This window comes from Dermacentor variabilis, chromosome 2, assembly GCF_050947875.1.
Source record: "Dermacentor variabilis isolate Ectoservices chromosome 2, ASM5094787v1, whole genome shotgun sequence".
In the NCBI taxonomy this organism is placed as follows: domain Eukaryota; kingdom Metazoa; phylum Arthropoda; class Arachnida; order Ixodida; family Ixodidae; genus Dermacentor; species Dermacentor variabilis.
The window spans coordinates 134,728,885-134,755,072 of NC_134569.1; the positions used below are offsets into that span (position 1 = coordinate 134,728,885).

General features: G+C 42.8%; 1 protein-coding gene across 3 annotated transcripts in view; it reads left to right on the forward strand.

Annotated features, from left to right (window-relative positions):
* PIP4K (phosphatidylinositol 5-phosphate 4-kinase) overlaps nucleotides 1-26,188 on the forward strand; it is a 119,651-nt gene that overhangs the window by 79,354 nt on the left and 14,109 nt on the right. The window contains exons 1-9 of one of the 3 annotated variants that reach the window (XM_075682048.1): nucleotides 3,665-3,688; nucleotides 4,863-4,960; nucleotides 5,082-5,178; nucleotides 6,733-6,885; nucleotides 9,677-9,823; nucleotides 13,527-13,589; nucleotides 16,039-16,077; nucleotides 17,084-17,197; nucleotides 22,366-22,672. In XM_075682048.1, the coding sequence (XP_075538163.1) occupies nucleotides 3,680-3,688; nucleotides 4,863-4,960; nucleotides 5,082-5,178; nucleotides 6,733-6,885; nucleotides 9,677-9,823; nucleotides 13,527-13,589; nucleotides 16,039-16,077; nucleotides 17,084-17,197; nucleotides 22,366-22,672 (1,027 nt within the window). In that variant the 5' untranslated portion in view covers nucleotides 3,665-3,679. Of the gene's footprint in view, nucleotides 1-3,664; nucleotides 3,689-4,862; nucleotides 4,961-5,081; nucleotides 5,179-6,732; nucleotides 6,886-9,676; nucleotides 9,824-13,526; nucleotides 13,590-16,038; nucleotides 16,078-17,083; nucleotides 17,198-22,365; nucleotides 22,673-26,188 lie in introns of those variants that run through there. The other 2 variants (XM_075682046.1, XM_075682047.1) reach the window with 2 other exon arrangements.

Genomic DNA, 26,188 nt, shown 5'->3' on the forward strand with positions numbered 1-26,188 from the left:
GTGAAGTCTTGCGGGGAGTGTGTACGTTTGATGAAAAAGGAAGGACTCACAATTAGATGGCCGGACAACTGAGGAGCTCGTAAATAATAAACTGCTTCCACTTACTTGGGGGGAACTATGGGAACAGAAACACTGAAAGAAAAGGTGTTAACAGGGGCACCTACGGTGTTCGCTGAAGGACACGAGTGATACTGCAGCACCGCACATTAAATTAAAGGGATGCAGACGCACTGAGACTGGCCAAATAATATATCGTAACAAATTTGTATTTAGGCTGCTTATAAACGAGTCTTATTGAATGACTGCGAATTATTGGACAGGACTTACCTTCTCAGGAACTGCCCGTCGTGCCCCCCACCCCCCCTCCTACCCTGTCAAGCTCCTGATGCGAGGTCATGTCAGTCCTACCTTAGCACGTTCCTGGATGATTAGGCAGCATGCGGCGCAACGTACAGTCAGCAACGATTTGAGTGTGATCGGCTGCTTGCAAAGCTTTCGTACTGATATCTTTCTGGCAACAAACCAGCCTGCGCCGACTCGAGAAAGTGACAGTGCAGGGCGGGCTTTATGGAGTGACAGCTGAACAAGTTCATTTTGCTCACTGCTTCACAGAAATAATCAGTCTTAATTGGGTCATACTTTATGCCACTTAACGTCGCACTAAACTGATTACCTTCATAAAGCCGGCGATTCTTCAAGAACGAATTCGATTTTTCTTTTTTAATCGTGATTCCCATGGGTGTACGTCTACATTTATAGCCGTACCTATATGTGGGTCACGGTATCGGAATGGAGCGCCCCTGTAGGCTTTGCATGGATTGCTGCTCTCTTATCCGCGTGGTCTCATCTGTTCTCATGTTCGTGCTGGTGAGCGACACCCAGTTCAAATGACATTTCAGCAACACTTGAAGTTGCTACTAGCGAAGTAAAGATTCATCGCGGCGAGTAAGAGACCTTCGTCAGCGAGAATATCCAAGATGATGATGTTTACATATTAATAAGGGCTACCTTCTTGGGCCTTGTATGATTAATAACTGTTTCCGCTTAATGTGAACATATACAGTCACTCTGTACATTGGACGTGCTTGTCGCGCCACGAGGGCACAGTAAATATTTTCAGGGTGTCTGACAGGAGTGAAAGGGCGCTGTCAGCACGTGTCTTGAAATTTAACCCGCCGTTGTAGCCCATTGGCTAGGGCATATAGTAGCGCATCCGAGCTCGAGGGTTCGATCCCGGCCGCATTCCGATGAGGGCGGGATGCAGAATGCAAAAAAAGCGTAAGGCGTGCAGACACGGACACAAGAGAAGAGAACAACACGAACGCCGTGGGATGCACAAACGCTTGTGCAATTGCATTTAAGTACGCACGCTAAAAAACCCCAGGTGGTCAAGATGAATAAGGAGTCCTCCACGACGGCGTGCCTCGTGATCGGATCGGGGTTTTGGCACTTAAAACCTCAGACATGATGTTGGTTTTTCTTTCTTGAAAATGTTACTCTTTTTGCCGTGGGTAGAATGTGGCGAAGTGTCGTCTTACTGTTCCTCCTCCGGGGATGGGATGGAGGAAGTGTGCGAGAATGCGAGGCACTGCTCCGTGCACGGTAGACACCCCCCGGAGGCAGGGTTAGTTAAGGCAGGGTTAGGCAGGCGCTACTTTTTGTCCGGGGCAACGGCGGGAGGGGAGGAAGGGGCACAGGCTCCGTCGCGGCGTTTCGACCTAGGGAATACCGCCCCGCGTCATAGCATGTGTGCCGAGTTCCCATTCTACGTCAGAGTGCAGTATACTACGTGCGTAAGTCGTTCATGATACTGTGGGCTGCCAAAGCTTATGTTCGTGAAAAGCATTACCTGCTTGCCGTATGACGGCTCGGCGCCGATGTGATCAGTAGTATCACGTCGCGCTGCGTCACCGAAGTTGCCGCCGATAAACGCTTGTCGCGCGATACGTAAATTGTAATTCCGATTGGCGCAGTGGCCAACCAGCTGCCTAGAATTCGGAAACTATAGGCCAGCTGTACAAAGCCGCACTAAAGTGTGCGATACGCGTTTCTATCGGCAACGGAGCACTGCTGGTGTGGCGGATTCCTGTCCACCCACGTTTCGCTGACATTTGTGGCGTATGGAGGGAATATGGGAGTGCTTGCAAAAACGAGCAGTGATAGCTGCGTCTAAGTGCTACACGCGTGCAGGAATTCCCTGCTCCCTTTCTTTCCTGTGCAGGCGTTTAAAGCTTGAGGTGATGTTAATTCAAGCCGTCTGCGTCACCATGACGCCGTTATCAAGCCGTGCGCAACGTTTGACGGCAACAGCGGCTGAAATGTTTTCGTTCGTCGCCTCGTCTGCTTTGGAGTGCTGCGAGTGGGACGCGAAACGAGCAGGCCAGTCCATGGGCAAGGCGAAGGGAGAAAATTTTAAAAATGACGATGGCTGCAGTGGCAGCTCTTTAGTACATTAATCGCTCTGTGTTGACTGCCGGTCATTGTCATCGCTGCTACGTTATCAATGCATTCCTCGCTTATTACCATGTCAACGCGTCTGTCCGTTGTCACAGAGCCTGGTTCGAAATGCGTAGCCGTAGTTTAACGAAGACCTTCGTTCTTTTATTACTTTTTTTCCCACCGTTCTGTCGCGGGGACCCCGCAAGCTAAGTTTTTTTTTTTTTTTCATCTCTCTCTCTCTCTCTCTCTCTTATGTCATCGTTTCATAAGTGGTTTCGTTGGCTTTTCTTTCGGAATCATTGGCCGAAGTCCTTGGGTTAAGCTTTCGTTTCGTCATTATCCTTCGTGGGACTTCTGGCCCACTCAGATTCACTACTCTCGGGGTAACGTAGAGTGAAGAAAGTCTCTGCCGACTTCTTTCTTTCCTTCCTGTTAACGATATCGCACATGCGAGTACGTATTTGCGCTAGCGCTCCTCAGTAGCGTAATAAATGAGGCAAACAGGATAAAGGAAACTTTTTAGTGACGGAGCGGTCGCCGTGAACGGTCCGGTAACCGCCTCCGCTCGCCCATTTGTGTAATATATACGCTACGCCGAGTGCTTGCTTTCTCCGTCAGGCTCGCTGCTGCTATGACGTCAGCGCATATTGTGGACACCTTTTCCGTCGTCGCTGTGCCGTTCTTTGACAACGTAGAGAAGGAAAGAGAGAAAAAGGCGTGGAGTAGAAAAGGGGGGGGGGGAAAAACCAAGTCCGAGCGAATGTTTTCCGAGCACTACTGCCGCCTGTGCACGAGCCATCATCGCCGCTTGGCCGTACGCCGTTACACGGAAAAGTAATTCAAGTGTGCCTTCCGCCCCATTTCTGCCTAGCAGACCTCTTCCTCGGGCTGCCGCAATGTCTCTCTCCTTCTTCTTTTTTTTTCCTTTCCCGTGTTTTATATATTCTCACCTTGTACGCTCGCTCGCTTGCGTCGTTTTGACGCAGGAGCCAACAGGTTGCTGACGTGCTGCTTCCATAAAAAGAACGTACCCTCCGGGAGGGAGAGCGAATATATATCTCGTCCCAGAGGTCGTCCCCGTGGCGGCGTGTTTACGAATGTGCGTAGTACGCGCGCGCGGATCTCGTTACCTGACGGGGGATGGGCCGGCACCGCTGGTCACTGCATAGATCTCGTGTTATCGACATCGGCCCGTAAACGCGCCGCTGTCCCTATTTCTGCCCAATGCCGGGTCTGACGTATGACGGCGGTACGCTTCTATATACCCTCGCATTTATACACGTATATATTTTAGTGAAGCGCATTGGAGTGTTCTGACGCGTACGCAGTGCTAGGTGGAGCGTTGCATAGATGAGAAATGCCTTCCTCTCCCTAGGTACCCTCCCCCTCTTTTGACTTCGGGATGGATAAGTTAGCCATTGCGCATGATGCATGTGAGGCACGCGGACTGTATTGTGGGAAGTCGCTGTATTCAATTTAGCCATCAGCTTTGGGCTAGTTTGCACATATTGAAGATGTTGGGTAAAGGGCGAGTATAATAATGAAAGAAAAGGGGGGCATTTCGAGGGGGGCGAAATGCGAAAACACCCGTGTACTTAGATGTAGGTGCACGTTAAAGAACCCCAGGTGGTCGAAATTTCCAGAGTCCTCCACCACGGCGTGCCTCATAATCAGAAAGTGGTTTTGGCACGTAAAGCCTCATAATTTAATTTAAAGAAAAGGGGGAGAGGGAGAGTCACTACGTAATAGCAGTTTTCGAGAAGCTGTGCGGATGTTCCTTTGCTCCGTACTTTCGCACGTTTCTTGTGAATGGCCACATTGGTTCGTCAGAAAGTAGCACAACATGTAACTTATTTAATCTTTCCTGTTCTTTTCTTTTTTTCAAAAATGCTCATGGACAGTGCACTTGCGGTCCATAGCGAAGCTACTGAAACCTTTTCCTTCATTCTCACATTCATATCCATTGGTTTTCGAGATTCATGACCTCAAAGTAAATCATGACAAATACCGTCAAACTTGCTACAGGCTAACCTACTAAATGTCAGTGATCTTCAAGCTTTCACTGGAAATTTCATCTGTCATTCTCTGCAATTATTTGGTACGGTTTTGCTTTGAACAACAGAGCACATGAATACAGTCGTGCCTAGAAATTTTCACCACTAAATGTCGGCACATATAGTTTGGTTTAATTCATGATAGTTTATAAACCTGAGTTGCTGGGTTAAATCAGGGCCAAATCTGGACATCTGGCAGTCTGTTAGTGTATAACTGTGAAAACACTTAGTGGAGAAGTTTCAGGAGCAGACAGATTTAATTCTATTGCATGTTCATCACTTAACTTGAGGAGGAACCGGCTTCAAATGTTTACCGTGAACAAGAGTTGCATCCTTTTTGAAAGTGCCATCTTCTGCTTCACATTGCAGATCAATGGCCTCACACATGTCAACGTCCCAGTGATGCTTATGCCAGATGACTTCAAGGCCTTCACCAAGATCAAGGTGGACAACCATCATTTCAACAAGTAAGCGTGCCTGGTGTGCAGCCCAGCTCAAAGCGTGTTATCTTCATTCTGGCACGGCACTGTCATTGTGCAACTGGTGTAGCAAGTAAAACATCCTCTTGTGTGCTTGTCTTTTGCCCAGGGAGAACATGCCAAGCCATTTCAAGGTTAAGGAGTACTGCCCATTGGTGTTCCGAAACCTAAGAGAAAGGTTTGGCATCGATGACATTGACTTCATAGTAAGTTACACACTTTCTTTCTTGCGCTGCAGTTTTGTGTATTGACCACATGCCGCACAGTTATTCTAATTTTATTTGCTTTGGTATTTCAAAGTATATCATATAACTAACTAAAGTTTAGTGTTTCCAGTATTTATTTTCCCAAAAATCGACATAACTTTTTTAAATTTCCATCTAAACATTGTATTAGTAACTTTTTTAAGTTTTCTTTTTCAGCAAATATGTATTTCTTGATAAATTTCCTTGGCCTTTTTGGTGAATAATTGCTTGTGCAATCAATTTTACCTTGACCTCACCATTCCCATTACACTGGGAGTGCATGTAGGCTAGCCTCTGCATCTGTCACCATCTTAGCTTTTTGGTAGATTTGCTTTCACTGACCCTTTTGGTTGAACCTGAATTCCCGGGAAAATAGCGTACTTTCTTTATATTTTTTATATGTTTAAACTGACAATGCTGGTTCCTTATGGAGCATGCATTTCTCAATAGACTCACAGATTACCTTGAGGACAACGAATTATTTCCACACACCATGATTGGGTTCAGAAGACATCTCTCCATGCAAGACGCCCTTCTGCAACTAAAACATCAAATTATAGACAATCCGGGGCGCTCGACGAGAGCCATCTTCGGGCTGGACCTGAAGAAGGCCTTCGACAATGTTGCCATATTGCCACGATGCCATATTGCGACAAATAGACAAGCTAAATCTCTGACTGCGAACGTAGAACTGCGTCTGAGACTTCCTCATGGGAAGAACCGCTCGCATGCGAGTGGAACAACTAGAGTCAGATCAAATCAAGATCGGAAGCTCGGGCACCTCGCAGGGCTCGGTGATCTCGCCGATGCTCTTCAATCTCGTCCTGCTGGGGTTACCCGACCGATTGCTTCAAATTGCCTCCGCTTGCGCTGGAAGACCGCACTGCTCAGCTCGAACCTGACAGCACAACTCTGGGCCGTCCAGCGAGCCGAGGAAGCCGCTTCGAGATAAGGTCTCAGAACCGCGTCCGCGGCGGGTGCCCAGACCCACTAAAAAGACACCGGACTCAAATCTTATTGATTTGAAAATAAAGCTTACGCTCTCTATATATAACTAAATCCGTTCCATGTTTGGTTGTATATAGAAGAGGGGCTGCTTATAATGCAAATCGCTGCACATCAGAGAGGAAGACACTGGCTTCTATGCTGGCAGGCATTGGAAGGCAAATGTAGTCGGAAAGTATTATTTTGGCCACAATGTGTGACCACACAGCATCAAAAACAGCTGCAAGAGCTGTAGCCTGACTACACTATAAACATTCAGGAGACCACTATGTTATGTGGTCACTATATATACGCATCCCTTCTTCCTGTCTTCATCATCTTGCATCACCCTCCCCCCCTTTGTTTTTGTCCCCTTTCTTTTTCCCTATGCAGAGCAATAGCCAGACTAATTCAGACACTGCCTTTCCTCTACTAAATTCCACTCTCTATATTTTCCTTTCTTCAGGTTATTCAGCCACATGTAGCTTATTTTGGAGTGACTTGCTCAGCACTGCTGTCATTTTCTTTCAGAACTCCATCACCAAGTCACAGCCAATAGCAGTGGATTCGACTGGGCGCAGTGGGGCCAAGTTCTACCAGTCGTATGATCGCCTTTTCATCATCAAGACTCTCCTCAGTGAGGAAGTGGAGCAGATGCATGTTCTTCTCAAGGAATACCATCCTGTAAGGCTGCAGCTTCGGAGCTGAGTTTGCATTCAATTGTTACTCACTGGCAGCTGCATTGCCACGATTTCTTTTTTGAATATTGTATCCTTGAAGTGGCTTAAGATCTCGTTGCCAATATAGCATGTTTTGGATACTCTTAGTATACTCTTATACCCCTGTCACACTGGGTGTTTTAATGTCATTCGAACCGAATGGCATTGGCATAGAATGACATTATTCGGTTGCTACACAGCAATATTTAATGCCCATTAGCACCAAACTACTTCCGCAATCAAATGAGTTCGAGAAACTCATTCGGCTTCGCACTCGGAGCAAATGTGTACTCTCAACCCCAGAAACAAAGCAAAACAGGACAGAGCACTTTCAAATTGAAAACCATACTCATATAGAAATAATAATGTTGGCGTGTTTTAATAGACTTGTTACCTTAAAGAGACAAAATCTGTGCAGCAGGCTGTCGCAAAATGTTGTTACTCTCCGGCTCAGCAGCATCTGGCCGCCGCCCATGCCGCCGCCACTCTGCTCGTTGGCCATAGAATGTCTAATCGCTGCCTCTGATTATTACGCCTTGCTTGTAATGCAAAGTACGCAGCAACTAATCGCTTCACCTGCTGCAACTTAGTGTCGTCCTCCAGCGTCGCCATGTCAGCCATTTTGTTTGTTTTCAATTTATTGGCTACTCAGATGGCTAAGCCTTGTTTTTGCTTATAGTGGCCACATAGTCTGAAATAGAACAACTTTTTTATACGCATTAATTACTAAAATATTTCTTTTTCAGTGAAGCGACATCCCAAAAACGTGCTTAAATATGTGGGTTGCTAATGCAAGCACTTTATACCTACCTTGTTCTACTTTAGTTGCTACGTTTTTTTCGGAATGATCGCCATTGATATCGCCACCGAATGACATTAATTTTTCTAGTGTAGCACCTCCGCGAGCGAATGACATTCGTTTCACCGAATGCCATTCGATTCGAATGACATTAAAACTCCCAGTGTGACAGGGATATTAGCTTAGGTACCGTCGTAAAAGGTAGTCATAAAAGGTAGATGTGGACAAAGCATCACCATTCTTCTTCTGTTTTGTTTTCTTCTTCATCCTGTTATGGAAAACATAAAAATGTAGCTGAAAGAGTTATGTAGCTCGCACTGTCTTAGTTTTAAGGCTGGTAAATATTAAGTTCGGTATCACCGAGTTGAAATCGTTAGTAATTCTTCTGTACATTTTGTTGTTACAGCTGTGTTGCGTCTCTATAGAGTGCCGGTCTGTTTTAAATATTTTACCTAAGAAACTATTGTGCACTGACAGACGTCGCTCAGCCTCTTTGGCTACACCGAATTTAGGTTACCTATTTGCAGTGCTAGTTGCTGTACTTCAGTTTCGTTACATTGGCACCACTTTTTCAATAGCTATGGAAACACTTAGCAACACTTAGTAGTAATGGCAGCATAAGTGATCAGCAAGTTGGTTCACGTACAGTTTCGTGTCTTTCTTTGTATCCATGCTCATCTTATGTGTTGAATGTTTCCCACTTATATTGAGAGGAAAATTTCAATTATAGTCCTTTATAGAAAAGTGCTTGGGGCCTCCAAGATCATTTGTTCAATTGGTCACTTCATTGTAAAGGTCACGCACCGCACAGCTCACAATACAACCGAAACAAAATTATTCTTTCATTAGAATTATTCCTTCATTATGCAGATCATTTCGTTCTGGAGACGTTCATTCTAGAGATGTTCATTGTAGAGATGCTCAACTGTAGTTTAGACTGCCTAGCTAGTCTTTAAAAACTGAATTCCTATTTCTTTGACAACCGAAAGTTAATGTTAGCTGAGAAAATGAAAGTCAATTTTCTTAATTTTGTGCTTAACCGTGGTGTCGATTATGTTGGTGTAATGTTGCCAATTTCATGGTTTTCTTTATTGTATATTTGTAAGCCTCCATGCATGGAAAGTCCCCAGAAGTTGCCAGTTTGAGTCTTTGCTTGTCAGTGGCTTACCAATAAAGATTACACTGCACTAACTAGCACTAACAGACACTCAAAATCTATGGTTTTGCTGGAAGCAAGCACACAAATTTCAAGGTTTGATCATTCAATTTTGCATCCTTTCTGGCTTGCCCAATGTCTGCTCAAAGTGAAATTGAGCTAATTGTGCTTAACGAAGTGCAATCTACCAATCTTGGTTAATTCAATTTTTTCTCTAAGTGTTCCTTGAACTCTATATTACATCAAGGAAAGTTAGAACAAATTGTTGACTTTTATTTTATGGAGAGTACATTTGTACAAGAACATCAATTAACTGTTATTTGAGATACAATTCAAACAGTACAGTAATTAAGTGATTGGTAATTGGTTCTCTGAACTATCCATAGCCGACTAATTCTCTCCAGTATATCAAAAAACATCTCTATAGACCTAGCACTAAGTTTCCTGGGCTTAAACCAAAATTTTGAGGTTACGAAACAGTTTAGCATAAGTAGCACATGTGGCATTATCGGGTTAATGTTACTCCAAATACCACGCGTAATGCAGCTGCATAACTACAGTATCATTATCATGCATTCTGAGCACCTAATAAATGGCAGTGAAATTAACATGTGTTCTCGTGCAACCATTTGTTGCAGGAATCATTGAGGCGGTATTATTCGAATGCAGTGAAAGGGCAGCACTGCTTGTCATTTGGAAGTTTGGCAGAGTGGAGGGAGAGCTCCAGGTTGAGACATGTTGTTGAATGAGAGATGCGAGGGTTCTCACAAATGTGCCAACGAACTCTGTTGCCACTTTCAGTATGTGGTGGAGAGGCATGGGAAAACACTTCTGCCGCAGTACCTGGGAATGTACCGACTCACCGTCGAAGGAGCAGAGACCTACCTCGTTGTGATTCGCAACATCTTCAGCAGCCACTTGAATGTCCACGTCAAGTATGACCTCAAGGTATGTATCTTTTTGGTGCCTTTGCTCCCATGCTTAGTCCATGAAACCATGAAAACCAAGAAATCAGTGGACATGGCAACACCTAGTTTTTTGTTAGCTAGCAGCAAAAGCTGTGGCATTGAATCCTTCTCATCTATCAGATTATGGCCATTTATTTCAAGGCAATATTCGCTCTATTTAGAGTGCAGTGCCTTCCAGGCATTTATCTGTAGCCCTCGCAAGAAGACTTTATTTTGTGTCAACTTCTGACGAAGGCAGTGATTGAATGAAAAATGGAGTGCAATTACTGATTTCATATTTTCATAATTGAAGTGACAAATTAGGATATAGTAGCTTTCTATTCCGCAGTCTCTTGGAGATTCAAATTTGGCAGTCATTTCATCCAGAAATGCAGTGTACAGTGGTAAATGATGAAAATGCTATTTCAATCTTGTGTGCTGAGTGCCGAGTTGATAGACCGGCAAACTTATGGGGTGTGTGCTTGAAGTTGCTGACATTAGTTTTGTTTTTTCATGACCACTGTTTTTAGATGCTTGTGTTCTGTTTAGACTAAAACATTCATCTGCACTGTGTTGACCTAGATTTTAGTTTGATTGTGCCTGTTAGCTGTAGATCTTTTTTTCCTGGATGTTGCCCTTATGAAAGCCACAGTGTGTGGTGACGTGTATGTGTGTGTGTGTATTAGTATAGATGTGTAGCTTTTAGGTTATGTAAAATATCTAGCTCTGATCTTATCTGTGCTTTTTGATGCTTCAAGCACATGCACTTGTCGCATGTATTAATTCCTGGAGCGGCTAGAGTTCCCATACTTCTGATTTAGTATTGCGGTGTTTGCTTTCTAGTAGGCTGTTTTTCCTGTGGCACAGTGCCTTGGAATTCTGTAGTTCAACAAATATTTAGCTAGTTAATGCGTCTCCATGGGAGGTGCAGTGAAATGCCTTTATAACGAAGTGCTTGGGACCTCCAAAATTATTTTGCTATACAGATCACTGTTGTAAAGATTGTGCGCCATACCACTCGCAAAATAGGCCAGGTTAATCACATTCAACAAGAGAAAGCTTGCTTTTACATAAATTTATGAGACTTAGTAAAATAAAGTCACTAAATTTTTCGTGCATACTTTGTCTGGTGGAAAGTGCAACTACAGCCAACCTTATTGCAACGAGGTTCATTGCATGCTCCACGGTGAAACGTGGAAGCAACGCAAGGTAAAACTGGAGATCATGGAATGCCGTTATCTCCTCCCTTGCCATCAAAATTCTTGGTTTGTTTACAGGCTCTTCATCACTGTTGCCTTTGTTGAAATTTGCGCCCTTTTCACCCTAGATTACTTTCAAGGCATTGTCAGTTATGATTGCATAATCACAACGTCATCAACTGTGACAGATTCGTTAGCCATCGCACCCACTACTGTGTTATAACGAGCAGCGTATGAGTTAGCAGTGCAACAGCAATGAACACTCATTGGCATCAGCACGCTCGTCAAGCGCCTCACAAGCACTCCCGGTAGCGCGATTGTAGAGCGCAGCTCACTCGCGTCTGCAGAGGGCAGTGATGGCACTGCTATGTGGTGTTCGTCGTAAAGCAACAAATAAGCCGTCAGGGACGTCTAATTTTCTTCGTTGTACAGGCACATTTGTGTAGTGGTATGTACAGGCAATCGTAATACATATGAAAGATAGGAATTCGGCCAAGACATAATCAATTCTTCCTTATACAAATCATTCGTTGTAGAGGCATTCAGCTGTTGTATGAAATTTTGCAGTGTCTTAGTGGTAAAGTAGGGTCATCTTATGAGATTTTGTAAAAAGCAGCAATGAAAGTGTTCGTAAAAAGAAACTGCATAATGGAATGATTATCTGTCAACTGCATTTTTCATAGCTTATTGATATTATCATTGGCCATTAATATAGACAAAGTGCAAAAATTATTTTTGTAATATAATATCTAAGTACTATTTGAACTATGCATTTTGGTAGTCATTAGGTGTCCTACATACATTACTTCATGTAGGACAGTAGGACAGTATAGGTAGTAAACTTTCGATTTATTGTCGCATACCTTGTACTTAGATCACGAAAAGTTAATATTTCATATTCTTTGTCATATCTTGTACTAAAATAATACCTTTGCTCTTATCCTCTGCTACTATGCTGTCACATTTGCTTACCAGCACCTATCATGTTTAAGCATTGTAGTAACAACACAGAATGACAAATTTTTTTCATTTTTTTTTCAACTTTGTTAGACAACGTACTCAATGATAATGGTATGAAGCTTCACTATACTTCACACACTTGTTTGTTTGTAATGCCCAAATCTGGTCATGGACCTTTTCTTAATGACATAGAGCACCCCGTGACTTCCTTATGGCTCCTCTTATTTCATTATGAACACGCATTATGGTGAAGTGGTCTTGGTGTTGCCTGCACATGCTAGACAGAGCTAACTAGTGGTGGCTGCACTGGTTTACGACAGCACATGATCTCTGCCTTCTGCACTTCTACTCACACAAGTTTTTAAATGATTAATTGAAAAGAGAGAATTACATTTGCACACTGAATGTAATGAGGTTTCATACCATGATCAATGGGGCAACCAGTTATCTTTAAAGAAAAAAAGAAAGGCAGAAGCTATTTCAGTACATTTTTAATTCAGTGCATTATGAGAAAAGTCAAATACTAGTCATATGCACTCAAGGACAAGGCTTTAATATATTGCATACAAATTTACAGGTTGCCGCTAATATTGAAGTGTTCGAAAATGTTGCACTTAAATTTAAAAAGATAGAATATCAAATACCACATGTGGAATCATTAAATTTAATGCAGAAGCAAGCATCCAGTCAAGCAGATGACAGGAAAGAGGCGTGTCAGTCCTTTTACCAGTGGGCATACTGTATTTCATTGTGTAGAAAATGCAATTATTTACCACTACTTGCATCATTTTAAGGGGCACTAAAGACAAACATTGAATCAATCTATATATTAGATCAATTCTCTTAAACCTCAGATTGGACCTTTTGTACCAAGAGATGACATAGTTGAAGAGAAAATCTCATCTGAAGGGTCTGCACATTTTTTTTTTTTTTTTTCAACTGGAAAATGCCTTTGACAAATCGTCTCTCTCATATATAGCTGTGCTGGCAGTCTGAGGGCATGATCTGCTGGGTGCCACTGCCTGCTTATTAGTAGAGGCCTACCCAGAGAGAGTTTCGCACAGCTGTGACAGTGTTTGCAGAGCAGTGCAGAGGCATAGCACCAGTAAAATATTTTGCAGAAATACCCAGTGAAATTGGCCAGGCTGCAGTTTCATGTTCACATGCACCAGAAATATGACTTCGTTATTGCCAATGGCTTGCCAATTACAAACAAAACATCTTGCACCCATAGGCGTTGGTACCATATACTTATGTCATTTCTTGCTGCGTTTGTCGTTCTGTCACTTTAAAAAGTCCTTTCTTCAGTTGGACGCTTGACTTAATATTTGCCTTTAGTACCCCTTTAAGATGCAGTGCTATTCTCGAGGCCTTCGCTGCTAGCACTGCATTAGGAACAGCGCTTGCATTCATGTGTGTGCTTTCCTTAAAGCTAGTCCTTTTGAACATGAGCATTAGCTTTTTTTTTTTTGGACAACAGTAGTGAGTAGAGGCTATGGTGCTTTTCTAGTAGGTTTTTGATGAGGAAACGTTTTCAATGTGAAGGGGTACCTGAGTGCTAAGCCTCGCCCGTTGTTAAAGCACAGGTCGTCATCTGGCCTTATTCAGGTACGTGAGGAATTACACATTTCTTGCACAAGATGTGTGGAGGCTTTTTGCCAGAGCAGCTTTCAGTCCTGTGGCGCTTTCATTAATAACTTGGCATTTATACCTGCACAGTTATAGAATATTGATGCTTACAGCGTGAATTTGCAAATGAGCTTTCTGTTAACCACCATAATGATGAGGATGGAGAAAGTTCAATTAACAAAGTCAGACCTAATTAGTGACTTCATTGCAGTAGTAGTGACACCTCTAGGATGTACAAGTCAGAATGCATGCACTCACTGCTGCACTGTGTAGGCTTTGTGTGTGCGTAAGCCATGTGCACATAGGCATGCTGATGGAGGGCTTCATTAATTTTATAAGTGGTGTCTTTAGTTTGCTTGAGATGTCCAGTGTCGCCAACGTGAGGCTTGCTGGCCATCTGCTAACAAGTATGGACTTAAAGCAGCTTTGTGTTGTTAATTGTCTTCACATGAATAAGTTGGCCCTGCAGTGTTTTGCAGAACATTTTGTTAAGGGACCCCCTGGCTACACAGTCTAGTTCACTTTTAATTTGGCATGTTCTAACTTGTTGTTCACTATGATGCCACCTGGCTTGAGGTGTTGAACTGCATTCACATTGCCCAGCACACGAAGCCAGTTCGCACTCTAAACACACTGATCATCACAAAAAAAGAACCTTCTATTCATGAAATTAATTAAAAAGAAAGAGCAGTCATTACACTGGTGTCAAAATACTGTGTCATTACAGTCAAGTATAGCAGTATAATGGGGCACTGATTTGTTCATTCACGTGCCTGTGTCAAACAAGTGGGTGGTTTTTGCTATCACATGCAGCTGGTGACTATTCATGGCACCACTTGCATTGCAACCCACATGCACTCATATCCACAACTTGAAAATTAGCTTATTTTTACTTTGAATGTAGAATGTTTGGCACAAATTATTTTCTAACATGGGGTGATTCTGTCCATTAGATAATCACGTGGTTATTCTTACCTTAGTTGTTAATATTAGGTGGGGTGATGAAATTAAGAAATTCGCAGGCACTAGCTGGAATCGGTTGGCGCAGGACAGGGCCTTCGTCCTGCAGTGGACATAAAATAGGAGGATGATGATGATTATGATGATGATGATGATGATGATGATGATGAGAAGGAGGAGGAGGATGTTAAAAATATGCAGCTGCACGGTATTGAAATTATTGTTCTTGTGTTTGAGCGCCATTATCAAAAGATATCACTGCTTGCTTATTTGCATAATTTATACTATTTCGTTCCGAGCTCGTTATTTTCTTGTCTTTTTTGCCTTAACCTACCTCCTGCATGCTGCACTGACTGCTTGGTTTGTCCTGCTCACCCGAATTGCTAGTTGCTTTAACCCATGCAGAAATAGTTTCATAAGATGCAATAATAAAAGTGCACAGCTTGGGGTTTTGTTAAAAATGGTGGAAATATCCTTAAAGCATGTTTAGAACGAGACACAGTGTTGTTGCTATACAGTTTTATGTTGTCATGCTATAGTAGTGTTGTGGTAGATGTCGCATTTGAGGGCTTCACTTGAAAGGTTTTCATGCAAGTTTACATGCAGATACGTAATACACAACCATGCTCTTTATGGAAATGAGATGTGCATGCATGTGTGCCTGCCTACATGCATACATGTAATTTTGTGCACTACTTAGCCTCTCGTTAGACAGATTATGCCTGTGCACATGCATTGGTTCTTTTTTTTTTCTCTCTCTCTCTGTGTTAGCTTAGTAGCATAAAGTACTATATTATTGATCAACATTGTTTTTTGTTATGTGGGCGAAGAATGTGCTTGCATGTGCTGTAAGTGGCTGCACTTTATAATGAGAGAAAGAAACTGCTCACATCGCACTGTAGTTGAAGCTCCACAAAGTTATATTATTTAAACACATGGCTACAATTCTGTATGTTTTATGTGTCTTAGGGATTACCAAGCGAGACTGGCTGGGTCGGAGGAATTCTTTGTGTGACAATAACATCGAAAATGGAACCGGGTAGCACTGTGTCGCCCGGATTTTAGATATCTACCCACTATAACGGAGACAAAGACAGCCATTGCCGTAGTAGAAGTCTTAGCACATTAAATATTGCATTTGGAAGTTGTAGGTTTCAGTTACCACTGATAGCAGGTGAATTCTGTTTTGTTTGTTTTTTCTCTTCATTTTTACTTAAGGGAAAAAGAAAATATGGGAGAATGTTTTCTGACTGCTGAAAAACTTCAAATCCCCTATTGTTAAGATAACTTACTGATGGCATTTTCAAGATAGTATTCACATTTTACTGGGACATACTTTGTTAGCTATCATTTCGTAGTACATCACTCACCATTGACAGTGTGGTTTTTACAAGGTGTGTGATGTGCAGTGTTGAAGTGCTTGTTCACATTATTACTGAACTAATATATTTTTCTGCAATATTCACAGGGTTCCACAGTGGACAGGGAAGCCAGTGAAAAAGAAAGGGTAAGCCTAATTAATTGCAGCTTAAAGTTGTTTAAAAGCATCACTGTGAAGGGATCTGTTGCATTTGCTTTGAATCTGTAAATAAAAAAACAGACTGCATGTGGAACCATAATATTTTTTTCACTTAATGCAAAAACTAGGATCCATGAATCTGGTGATGTAAAGCTTCACCACTACACTGAATGGTCTTATCTCCAGCAGAATGCTTCTTGTCTTTCTTGGTACGTGAAGCGGGAATCAGTAAGTGAATCTGTGAATGCATGATTCATAGTTCCTTTGTAATTTCTTCTGAAGGATGTTGAAGCCACAAATGGGCAAAAGCGCTGCATGTCTGCTGCTACAAACAATACTGTCGACATACCATTGGCATGCTGTGCCCCTTATTAAATAAAAAAGCCAGCTTTTGGATATCACTTCACTACATCTGACTTTTAAGAATTTTTTGGTGGAAGAAGGAAATTGTGGACCACCAAGGAATGCAATGTGTCGATCCTCTCCTTCTGCTGGTCTTTCTGTCGCATGGGGCATAAGTGCACCTCATAGCAGCATGGAAGATTTCACATAAATTATTGCTCTCACCGCAAAAGACTCTTCATAACACAGATAATTTTTTTTAGCTCTTGACTGTTGAAATGGGAAGCGCATTAGTTTTCCAATGTGCTTACCACGAAGGATGTGATGTCTGCAGTTGGTAGCTGTTTTTGCGTACATAAACACCTCATATTAAGAAAAGAGAGTACGCCGACCAAGAAAGAACATTTGGGTAAAAATTCAGATGTGAAGGTGCATTCAGAATTCAGATACAGTCCTGTTCACTGACTGTGAACAAGACTGGGTGGGAGCCTAAACATTTTTTTATTTTTCACTGAATGTTTTTCATAGTCAGCGTTCTATTTTATTCATCATGCATCTTCCTGATCAGGAAGGATTCCCTAATATCCTGGATTTCGTAAGCACCGCATGCTGTAGCATTTTACAGTTTTTTGTTTCTTGCTTTATGTTCCAGGAAAAAGACATTCCCACGTTGAAAGACAATGACCTTATGAAGGATGGCACCAAAGTACACATTGGTGCTGATGCCAAGGAACGGTTCTTGGAGCTTCTGACAGCTGATGTCAATGTGAGTGTCATGCACAGTGTTCTATGTTTCTTTTTTTTTGCTTTTTCTTGGTACATTCGTATCACATAAGATCGACTTCAAACTCTGCGCACATTGTCAATGACGAGGTTTTTAGAAAGTGCTCTGCCTGAAGGTATGGCACTGCTGCTAGGTGCCTCTATCTCTCTTAGTGCTCAAACAGTTGGTTTCAGACAACTCCGCGGTGAAAGGTAGGAAGTAGTGAAATTGGTGCGTACATTTGTTATTGCGAAGCTAGTGGTATGCCACAATGTTTTCAACCGAACCTGTGCAGTCCGTAAATAGTGGTCTTTCACTGGTTTTGTGTGTGTAAACCAAGCAAAGTTGTTGGAATATCATTGTCATGAAACATGATTCAGTCACATTTGGTATTAATTGTGACGGCAAATATATGCACACTCCAGGTGCACATTTGTCGTCACCGTGATGTTCCATATAAAGTCCAAGTGCAATAACATTGTGGCTGTGCGCTGTGTGCACAAGGGTGAGCCAAAAGCATGGTGACTCAATCTCGCGTGTGCAAGGCAGGAAGGAAGCGCACAGTCTTCCATTGCATGTAAGGCAGCAGGGGGGGGGGGGGGGGGGCATTCTACTTCAGCGGCGGCTGTGCATGGCCTGGCCGAGTGTGGCTGCGAGATTCCTATCTTGAAAGCAATCTGCGGTGGGTAGAAAGCCTAAGCGCAGAGTCTAGGCTTTCTATGCGAATATGCAAGTACAGAGTCCAGACAGTCTGTGTTCCGTGTTCTCGCCACTTATTTCACATTGAAGCGAGTGGCAGCAAGAAGGGCAATTCACTGGCTGCTTTTGCCGCTCTTTCTCATGACAGGGTTTTGACAGTGAATGTCCACGGTCATCGAGTCAGTTGTGTTCATGCTTGCTCTTGCATGTGTGACACCATGCTTGTTAATTTAGTTAGTTAACCAATTTTTACAAATTTATATGGCTGATAAAATTACTATCCTTACTTTGTATAGCTTTCTAATAAATTGCTATCGCAATCGATGCTTTGCCCTTCAGGTGAAACTGTAACGATTTTGCATAGCAACCGACTTACAACTGGTAGGAATTGAAAATTATTAGCTGGCAGTACTTGGGCAGCCTATAAACCATCATTATTGTTCTTGCACCTGAGATGCCATTGTCATAGAATTTCAATAAAAAGTCAGGAAAAATGGGGAGAATTTGATAATGCCAATGTAGTAGGAACCCCTACCTGTGTATTACATTTAAATGTGACGAAAAAAGAGTGGTTATGTCGACCAGGAAGAGCACTCGACAGTTTGTCACATCGGGTTGTCAGTGAGTGATCAAGTTTTCTGCACACCAACTTGCTTTTCTTTCTTTAGGAATCATGCCTGTAGGGTTTTCATTCATTCACTGTTGTTCTCTATGCTAGTACATAACTTTTTTTTTTACACTTGCACAAATTAACGTTTATTTTTTATTTTCGTAATATGGCAACCATTCTGCCATTTTGAATAGCACTTTGAACGAGTTTGTATTTTTGAGACAAACACAGAAACCAAGTTTAAGCCTCCTATTCCCAAACTTTGCACACTTTTATGCTGCAATGTTGAATGGTCACCTCTTGACATTAGGTCCTTCACGTGTTTTATAGACAAGGCAATCCAGTGCCTCTTTCAGACAGATTAAATGCACTTTGATAAGCTTCAGTGCAGAGAAAATCTCTCATGGTGATAGAAAATTGCTTCATAGTCACAACAAAATGTAAACAGACTCGCTTACCTTGCATGAATCATGTCTTGATTACTGTTTCACAGTGGCTAGGATGCATTAAGAAAAGAAATGCAAGCTGGCCAGGCCGGCCTGGAAGTTTAGCTGACTGTAGTCGCCAAACGTCACTGTGACAAAGAATTGCACAGCTCGCTGCTGCCAAAACGCATGTGAAACAGGAGCGCCAGCAATTCTAATCTCTGTCAGCCAATAGGAGTACACCCTATGCACCACAAGATGTGCACCATGTTTGGCTAGGTCTCCAAAAGTTTTGTCAATTTATGACAGTAACTTGCATTGTCATTGACACATAGTTTGTGTCATGCTCATGTAGTTTATACGCTTGGATTTCAGCACCCTGTCCTCAAGACACTTAGACTGCCTGTTTTGTTGTCAGTGTTTTGTAACGCAAATGAGGACCTAATTTTCAGCTTTAAGAGATGGTACTCTCCTAAGTTTGCTACTCTGGCATTGGACAAAATCAGATTGCCTGCCTTTTGCTGTGGGTGCCTTACACAAAAAATCAAAACTTAAGTTTTTTGTTTCATATCCTCATGTATAAGCGTCATGCTTATTTCATGTGAATTATTTGCTGACACTGGTTGGCTATATATTGCCTCTTTTCACTAAATGTCACCTGACCAGGCAAGTCAATATTGTACCTCCGGCTAATTTCTTAATTTATACAATGCTACAAACCCTTGACGAGGGCCCAAGAAAAGGACGGTGCTTTTGTACAAGTAAAACAACATTCTGAAGAAAGAAAGCAAGTAAAAAGAAAACAACATATATGCAGAATAACAAAAAGCGAGCGTGTGGGGAGAGGATAGAATTATGAGGCAATGCATTCTACTCAGTTATCCAGTGAAATGAGGACTGCTGACAAAGGTTTGTACAATTGGTCACAAAAGCCCACAAGACACGGAATGTGCAAAAAAACTGCATGTTGCCTTGAGTTCAGAGCTTGAGTAGCATTGGCAGCCTGCAGAATGATCCATTAAATTAGAAGTTCCCTGCCTTAACCTTTTATTGACGAGTGTGGCTTATAGAGAACATACAAGAAAAGAAAATATTTTTCCCTGCGGAGCTTTGGTATTGAGTACAAAGTTTCTGGCAAAATGTCTTTGGCTAGTGCCGAATGACAGGCAGCAAGCATCGTTTGTTGCTTTAGAGCAGCAGCACAAGAGAAGGAAGAAGTCTGGCACACGACTTGCTTTCTTTTGAAAACACGGTCAGAAGAAACAGACCAATGCAAGATCTTTGGTTGAACTGGTATCAGAGGTGTGATACAAATCAAATTAAATGTACACCTGTGGTTCACATATGATGAGGCAGCTGTACAAATTCCAAACAACGCCATAAGTGGCTTGGGATGACGCGCACTGCCAGTTTCCTGCCTGATGTTTTTGCCTTATTGCTGAAAAAGTTCTGCAAGATATTTTTCTTTTCGTTGAATAATGCCTGTTGTGTTTTGCTCACCTATTATAGAAAGTAACAAAATGTCCTGCTCTTTAAAGGGTTAACGAGCAGAAAGTCGCATTTGCCATGAAAACCATGTCTCTTAAACTTGTGTGTTCTACTCCACATGCAAGAAAATAAGCTCAACATTGCCATTGTGCTTGAGATAGGATGCCCTTGCAGGGTCTTTAATACCTCGTTTACAAGAGGCACTTTCGATCGGGATTGACTCCCTTCTGCAGTTCTCACAAAAGAGCTGATTGTGATGCAGAACTTTGACTCTGATCAGGCTTGATCATTATTGGAAGGGCCCTTTGTGCCCGGTGTATAACATTCTGGTCATCAAGTCTAGTTTCTATGTTCTAAAATAAAAATTCTTGGTCAGGTCATTAGCTTAGTTTTAGCAAGTTGTGGCAATTACATAGATTATCCCCCAGCAGTAGCCAATTAACCATTTAATGGTCAATATTGTTGGAGAAATGCATCTTTCTGAGATCAATATTTTTTTAATGAAGACTGAAAATTTTCAAATCAAGTCACTTATATTGAGAAAATATAAGTAAACAATCTTTAAATAAAAAAGCAACAAAAATGTTTAATGTGTGCAGTATGTATATTAGATGCACATCGTTTGTTCTTTAATAGGCGGATAAACCAATATAATAATTTTTATAGATATACAGTAAAACCTCATTAATTCGACCCTCGTGAATTCTCAGAGCTCAGAGCTCGATGATCGCGGAGAACCACAGATGTGCAACGTGAGAGAGCAAAAATGACACCAGCATCCAAATGAAACAAAACGGCGGAGTCTGCATTGCCATGGTCATCAGAGAAAATCCTACATGAATGACAGCCATGCCGAAATGCTTCGTGCCTGTTCGTGCCTTCAAAACCTTTATTCTTTCATTTACCACAGCACATAACACCGCATTAGCTGTATGCCTTCATAACCATCATCCGTACCTACCATTGTTTCATCCACAGCAGTTGCGGCAAAAGCGTCGATAATGACCGTGGTTTCTTCGGCAGTGGTTGGAACAAGCAGTTTCGTTTTGACTAGGTGCGCGTGTCGGCTATGTGCCTTTAAAACTGCATAGTCACTATCTATGATCGTGTCGGTAGCAACCACAGTTTCGTCCGCAGTAGCAACAAACAGTAGCTTTGTTTTGACCCGATGCGGTGCGTCGGCCGCGTGCCTTCAGAACCGCAAGGTAGGCTTCTGTGATCGTGTCCGTGATTTGTTTTATTGATGGCACTGTAAAACTCCACTTTCCATTTTGTTCTTTTCATTGTGCTCAATGTTGTCCCTATCTTAGTTTATGTGTCAGAGGATGGGAGCATTTTTTTCTCTGGTCCTTTGATCACTTTTTAAATATTGAACGTCTAGTAGCACGCAAAACCTTTTGCTCAGCTTGCCGCCCCACCTACCACTGAAATTTCTCTCGCCAGCAGTACTGCTTGATATTATGGTTTCGTTGTGATACACTCTTGGACCGTGCAAACTGTGGATGCGGTGGATGGTCTATGTGGTGTGAGTAAAGTACAATGGCTGTGCATATTCAAAAGACTATTGCTTTAGGCTTGCAGTCGGACATAATACAGCACCAAAATTATGAGCACTTTAGCTCACAGGACCCAAATGCAAAATCTCTTCTTTCCTTTTTATTTTTTATTCACTACTGTATGTTGTAAGTTCAGGAGGAAGTACCACAGAGAGACTGTCAGGCACTTCACTTACCAATAAACAATTGACTCCTAATGTATGATGTGGCAAGAGATGTAAAAAACAGTCCCCAAAAGCTACAAACATAAACAGACATGTGACGAAAGGTCCATGTTGCACACAACAGATAATGTGAAAGACAGTCCACAAAGAAAGCAGCAGTGGGCATAAATAGAAGTTTCAAGAACTGTCGAATTTTGTATAAGATTCAATCTCTTCTTTGTTGCCTCAGTTCCTGGCCCAGATGAACGTGATGGACTACTCGCTCTGCCTGGGCATCCATGATGTGGAGCGGGCAGAGCAGGAAGCCCTCGAACGGGAGCGGGTCGAGGCACTTATGGAGGAAGCGGACAATGGCACGGGCGGCAGTGATGCCCTGCCCCAGTCTGAGGAGGACGAGGACTCCGCTGGATCGGGGCTGGGTGACGCTGTGCCCACCCCGCCTGACTCGCCGGGCGGACGTTTCCGCAACGAACTGGGCATCTCAAATGGGCTTTTCAATCCAGCGAGAGACATCTATGCCATTAGCAGCCTTGACGGTAGGCAGTCAGTGCAACCATTACTTGTAATAGGCAGTCACCAGGGTCATTGAAAGATTTTTATATCTGTTACTGCAGCCAAATTATCACTCTAGCAAATTCATGACAAAAAGACTGTGAGCTGCATTGCATATGGAAGTACGCTTCAAATCGAAGAGCAGATTACTGATGACCTTGATAGCAAGGTGTCGAACCGAACCTAAATCGAAAAGCATGCCCGAACTGATATTTTAGAACATGCCTGAACCCGAACTGAACCTCAACTGAAAAAAATCACCAGTTACCGGTTTAGCACAACACAGTTCGAGCATATGAGGCTTCTACCAGTGCTCAATAGTTTGCACGATTCTTCGAATAACTATTTCTTTACTTGGTGCATCCTAGCAGCATATTACAAGTTTTAGTGTGTGCAAGAATGGGGATACCTAGGTGATGGGTATGCGCCGGTAACTGTGGCCACCTCAACAGAGAGAGAGACTGTTGCACTTCTAAAGTCAGCCATGCCAGTTGTGTTCCATGGCCGAAAAGTTGTTTCAAGGCACTCCACAGAATCGACATTTCTGGTGACGCTCCTAATTCGGCCATTAGGCAAACTTGTTACTAAAGCTAGATAAACACAAAGAGCAGAAAAGATGATGTTCTTAACGAGAGATATCATAGAGTTCAGCTTCGTCTTATTGTTACCACAGCACTGCAGTCGCCGATGAACGCCGTCACCTTCTTGGTAAGCAGTAAATGCGGCTGTGAATAGCCTGAGAAATGTGCTTTTGTTATGCGCCATGGTTCAACGCATGTTTGGTGCTTAGCCAAGCAGAGTGCAGTGCTCTTGGCGTACCACAAATTATTCGTGGGGCACAATGCGTGTGCTTTTAACTACTTTGTCCGCCCTTAGCCAGCACAAGACTACGCACCATACACAGGTGTGAAAGAAATATCAATGTATTGTTCTGCGCAAACCATCCTTGTTCATTGTTCAGAAGCATCAATGTCCTCATGTGCTTCTAAAGAAGCAGCAAACTGAGCGAAATGTCAAATGCTGGCTTCTTTCTCTGCTACATACTACAAGTTTGAAGTATTTATGTGATACAATGTGAATTTGCACTGTCTTTGATGCCAAAGACCACATACTACAGTGTGCTCACCACCAAAATGTTGTAAAAAACCAGTAGTAAAACAAAAATTAACTGATTTTGCTGCTGTCACAAGTAACGAGTGTAGACTTTATGCTGACTCGGGGATTCTCGCTAATTACCTGTCTGTTTATCTGCAAGAGAATTCCCCCATATCTATAATTCCTTAATTTCTGCATTCTCGTGGTGAAACTTCAGGGTGTCTACCAAGTTGACATTTCCAAATTCCCTGAGTTTTCCAGGTTTTCCCTGAGTGCCTTTGCACATTTCCCTGAGTGATGCAGAACTATGTTTTATGTCAAGGCGGGCTAAAAACATATCGCCTGATTCTGTCACTCTCGAGTAAGCACATGAAAAAAATAAAAAAGCGACTTAATCCAATTTGAATACTAAGGAGTAGTGTTTAGTCAAAAAGAGAATAGAAGGCAGGGGTTAGTAAAATGCACAGCAAATAAAGTGTCTTCGAAAAAATTGCAAATGAAGTCGGACATTCACAAATACAAATAAAAAAGAGATGCACATAGAAGCAAATATATTCGAATATGAGCTATTTCTATCAACTGATAGCAAGCTCAGTGGCATGAAGCCCGAACTCTGTCACAATTCAGATTCTCTCTCAACCACTCGTAAGTCAACCTCAACTGTCCTGACATACTCTCAGCCCAAGCATGACGCCTGAGTGTTGTGTTTCACTGCTTTAACGAGCTTATTGAGGTTTGGATGAGGGACACCTGCATCTCGGCATCAGCCAAAACTTTGTTTTTTGAGCTCAAGCTCCTTCAAAACGGCGGCAGCAAGCTTCCTTTCCCGTTTATTCCTCAATGCGTACATCATTTCTGTTCTTGTCCTCCTTCTGCCACTCGTTTGCCCCAAGGACCATTTGAAGCATCTTGGTCAGTTGCACAGGCCACGGCCGATTTTTAGAACTCCTTAGGGGTCGCGAATATGTTCGAAAAATCGGCCAGTTGGAAAAAAAATAATGCGTGTCATTTACTGCCCTTAAGGGCTCAAACCGCCACAGGCACGTTCGAAAACGCTCTGAAGGCCTGTCGGTACACATATTAGGCATATCGGTGCATGTACTGCGACAGGAAATACCGGGTGCACGTGTGTATAATTAAAGAATACATACTGTTTTCCGTGGCAATAGCCCCTTCCCACGCTTGTTATGCTTCACTGCAATACTTTTGTGTATGCTTCACCATATAACATTTCTGTACAGAGGCGAAGCTAATTTTCGGGAACCGGCATTATGCAACGCGTCGTGTTTTCTAAGTTTCTAAGCCAATCGCGAGGAACTCAAAGGCGGAGTCCGTGCCATTGCTGACAGCAGCTAATTCTTTTAATAAAAAACTCGGCACCCAACGGCAGGAAGCTTCATAGCGAACGTCGAAGCAGCTAGGCCTAGCGTTGCCGCAGTGGTGGCAACGACTGCCAGCGGATCCGCGTGCGAGAGTGCCGGTTCAAAGTGGCGAAGTAATCAAAACGGCGGAAGTGGTGCCTTTGATTATTGGCGTTTTGGACCTGCAATCAGGGCAAAACGTCCGGAAAATCGGACGGCGAAGAGTTCTTGCGTCCGAAATTTCACACATTCTGATACGTTGACTCTATGGGGTACGTGGCGGTGCCGCGACGCCGTCCAAATTATCGAGAATCCGCAAAGTCGGTCGTTGAGTGCACACTGGCAACTCCTCCAGCCGACGACAGGGCGTCAAAGACGATTAATTACGATTCCTGTCTGTTGCTCGAGCCAGCATTACCGCGACTTTCGACGCTTTCAATAAAATTGCCGCTAATTTTCCCTGATAGAGGCCCAAATTCCCTGAGTTTTCCCTGACTTTTTCCAGACTACTCAAAATCCCTGAGAATTCCCAGTTTTCCCGGTTTTCCCGGTTGGTAGACACCCTGAACTTACTCATGCACCATGTGGGCAAGGCAATAGTACCACATTCAGCATATCGCCGTGGGGTATGGCAATGTCAACTGCTCCGAAGCTGTTTATGAACCGGTTCAGCATTGCAAAACGATTTGCAAACTGCTATAAAATTTTACTTCTGTGAACCGGTATTTTTATTGGTTCGACACCCTGCTTAAAAGTAAAAGTAACATACAGTCTGTTTTTCCAGTATTTGCCTGCGATAGTGAAACTTCAAAGCTTTACAAAGAACCCTCAATGAAATAGAAAGCAGCGCACTGTTAATTGAAGGCAAAATTGTAGGCATCATAGTAGCAGACAGCGTTTAAAGCAGCATGTATTAAATGATATAGTTTAGCTTTATTGTTGACCTTAATGCTGTTAACAGGAGTGGACAGGACATGAATTGCACAGAACAGAGAACCGCTGGTTTGATGAAGTCGAATAGCCGGGTGGATACCGAGGAAAGCG